Source organism: Monopterus albus, unplaced genomic scaffold, assembly GCF_001952655.1.
Source record: "Monopterus albus unplaced genomic scaffold, M_albus_1.0 scaffold193.1, whole genome shotgun sequence".
Lineage (NCBI taxonomy): Eukaryota > Metazoa > Chordata > Actinopteri > Synbranchiformes > Synbranchidae > Monopterus > Monopterus albus.
In genome coordinates this window covers 467,419-470,110 of record NW_018128073.1, presented here as the reverse complement: position 1 = coordinate 470,110, position 2,692 = coordinate 467,419, and the positions used below count along the sequence as shown (strand labels likewise).

The following is a 2,692-nucleotide window of genomic DNA, read 5'->3' as shown; positions in this document are numbered from 1 at the left end:
TGCCTGTGGGCCCCAGCATATGTTGCCCCGGAGCGGGGGAGGGGCTGGAGCTGCTCTGCCGCAGCACACACACTTCCGTATTGCCTGTCACCGTAAAGCAGGAAGCAGTGTGGTAACGTGTGGGAATTAATCTGTGCTGTTGCTGCTGCATATCTACAGGTATGTCCGCAGGTTCACCCCAGAAATGTCGCACTAATGTCTCCGTGTGGACGACACTGAGATGTTAGCTTCCACTGCTAATTCCTCCGGACACTCAGTGTTTACAGGGCTGTTCGTTGGTGTCATAGAGGACAGCTTTAGCCCGTTAATGACAACTTGTATCTCACGGATTTGACTTATACTGGCTGTTAATATGTCGTGTGAGCTGACGAGGTGTGATTTGTTGTCGTAGAGTCGCCGCTCCGATGCCAGGTGAGAGGAAGCAGCAGGAGAAGCTACATGGAGGCTAACTAACCCAGAATACAGAGGAACTGCGGTACACAAGCAGCACAATGCCAGCCGGTAAGATCACCGTGTGTTTATATGTGCGTGTCACTGCGTGTTGAAGAAATATCACCGTGTATAGTACGTGTTGCGTTTAATGTCACAGTTTCGGCTAATTGTAGCCTAATAACGACACAAGACTTGAAGTTAAAAAAGTGCAGTGATGCGTTCACTGTCATCACTTGAGTGTGGCATTTGTAGGCTTTTGTTGTTTCTCTGTTCCCCGTCGTGTTTTCAGGTAGACTCCCCAGTTTTATGGCATTTGTTGGTGAATCCATGCACTGAAATCACAGCAAGACTTGCACAAGTGCCTCAGGATGAGGCTGCCACCCTGTGTGAAGAGTGAAACCTTGTCATAAGATAAGATGAACCTTTTAATAGTCCCACAGCTGGGAAATTCACAGCACTACAGCAGCACAGGGTTAGAAACAAGGCACCCAGTGGTAAAAGGTAAACAAGTAACAGACAGGAATTAAATAAATAGACAGTGTAAGACTAATATTTACATATAATTGCACATGTCATTGTACGTGTTGTAAGGTACAGTGAGACCAGAACTGGCCAGGTGAAATTTGCTCACATACCACAGCAGAAAACAGGCACAGGAAGTCGCATGAGCAGGACTGTAAACATAAAACTACAGGAGCCAACCATAAATGCTGGTTCTATAAACCTTGCATTGTGATCAGCTCGTGTCCTGCAGCGTCCCGTCTTCCCTGCTCCTGGTTGTATTTGACTGTGTAGTCATGTAAAAGGCAACATATAAAATTTAAGTATATGTTGACCTGGATGTTTGTCCTGTTCCCACTCTCAGACTTGGTTGACAGTGTTTGTGATTTCACAGGTCAAAGTTCAAGATCAGTATCAGACCTGAGGGGTGTGTGTGTGTGTGTGTGTGTGTGTGTGTGTGTGTGTTCGCTTTTCATCACTGAAATGAAAGGGGAGTAAATTCAGATGAACAGGTGCGTTAAAGTGTTGGACTAGCATTTGGAAGCTCACTGTGGTCCCCTGTTGATGAGGTTTTTAGGAAGTTATTTGTGCATTTTGTTTTATATTTGATGTGACTCAGCTAAGACATCAAGACCAAGGTCTTGTATGAAGGATTGCACTTCTCCAAGAAGACCACAGTTTACTTGACCCAGTTGTGAAACACTGCTCTCTGCAGCAGCCAGTCAACTTGTGGTGCATCTTTTTGAACAGATGGTGTTAAACATTTCAGGAGAACCTCTTCAACTGAATGTTGATTGCTTTGCAGGAACTGCTGACTTTCTGTATGTACTGCAGCCTTACTGACCTTTGTTTAATCTTTAGAGCTACTCAGCCTAGAGGGACTAGTGAGTCTCAAAACAAGCTGGCACCATAAGATGCTCCTAACGGCTCTCTGTCCCTGTTTCCTAATGACTATGTGAACTACGAATGCCTGGTTGGGACAAACTGTCCAAACTGCAGCCCCCAGTCTGAAGCTAGCATTAGTTCACTAACAGTAAAGGTGTCAGCCCAGCAGAACGCTCTGGTTACTGCTGATATGACACAAAGCGCTGGCGTTACACAAAGCTCCAGTTACTCCCAAATTAAAATCATATTAATCCAACACAAAGGTAAAATCATGACCATGGTAGGTGGCTAATGCTACCAAAACAAACAGGTTAGCTTTAGATGCTAACAAACCCAGAAGGAAGAACTCCACATCTGAATCCAGTCTGAGTCCTCTTCAGACTTTTAGCTGCCCAGAGCTCCTCCATGGCTGTTTGACATGACTACTTACTGGAAAAACCCTTCCTCTAACCGTGGCTAGGCGGCAGGCGGGGCTGATGTACAGACCGTACTTTGACAACACAGGGTGGAGAAGCTGGACTAACAACAGGAGGGCTGTAGGCAGCAGAGGGTCACTGGGTGTGTCAGAGAGTGAAGGAAATCTTATTTAAGGTCCCTTTAACATAGACACAGCTGTGTACACGGTGTTGTATGTACAGCGTTGACTCTAACCTGTTTTCAGGCGTAATACTGATGCACCTTAAATGTTCCTGGAATAATACTGAATATGGTGTCTTTGAGAGAGGGAACATCAGTGAACTGGAAAAACTGCAGACAGGTCGGGGACTCTCAGAGGGAATTTGACAAATGGGTCACTTTACCAGAATACACCAGAATGCTTTTTCTGGCTTTTTTTTTTTTTTTTTTTGTGTTTTCACACCGCCCGGGGGTTTTA

General features: G+C 45.4%; 1 protein-coding gene across 1 annotated transcript in view; it reads left to right on the top strand.

The window, feature by feature from the left end:
- The first annotated feature begins 15 nt into the window (after positions 1-15).
- Positions 16-2,692, top strand: part of efr3a (EFR3 homolog A (S. cerevisiae)) — a 73,669-nt gene continuing 70,992 nt past the window's right edge. Inside the window, exons 1-2 of the mRNA XM_020617690.1 lie at positions 16-159; positions 392-501. Coding sequence (XP_020473346.1) covers positions 492-501 — 10 coding nt within the window. The 5' untranslated portion in view covers positions 16-159; positions 392-491. The remainder of the gene's footprint in view (positions 160-391; positions 502-2,692) is intronic.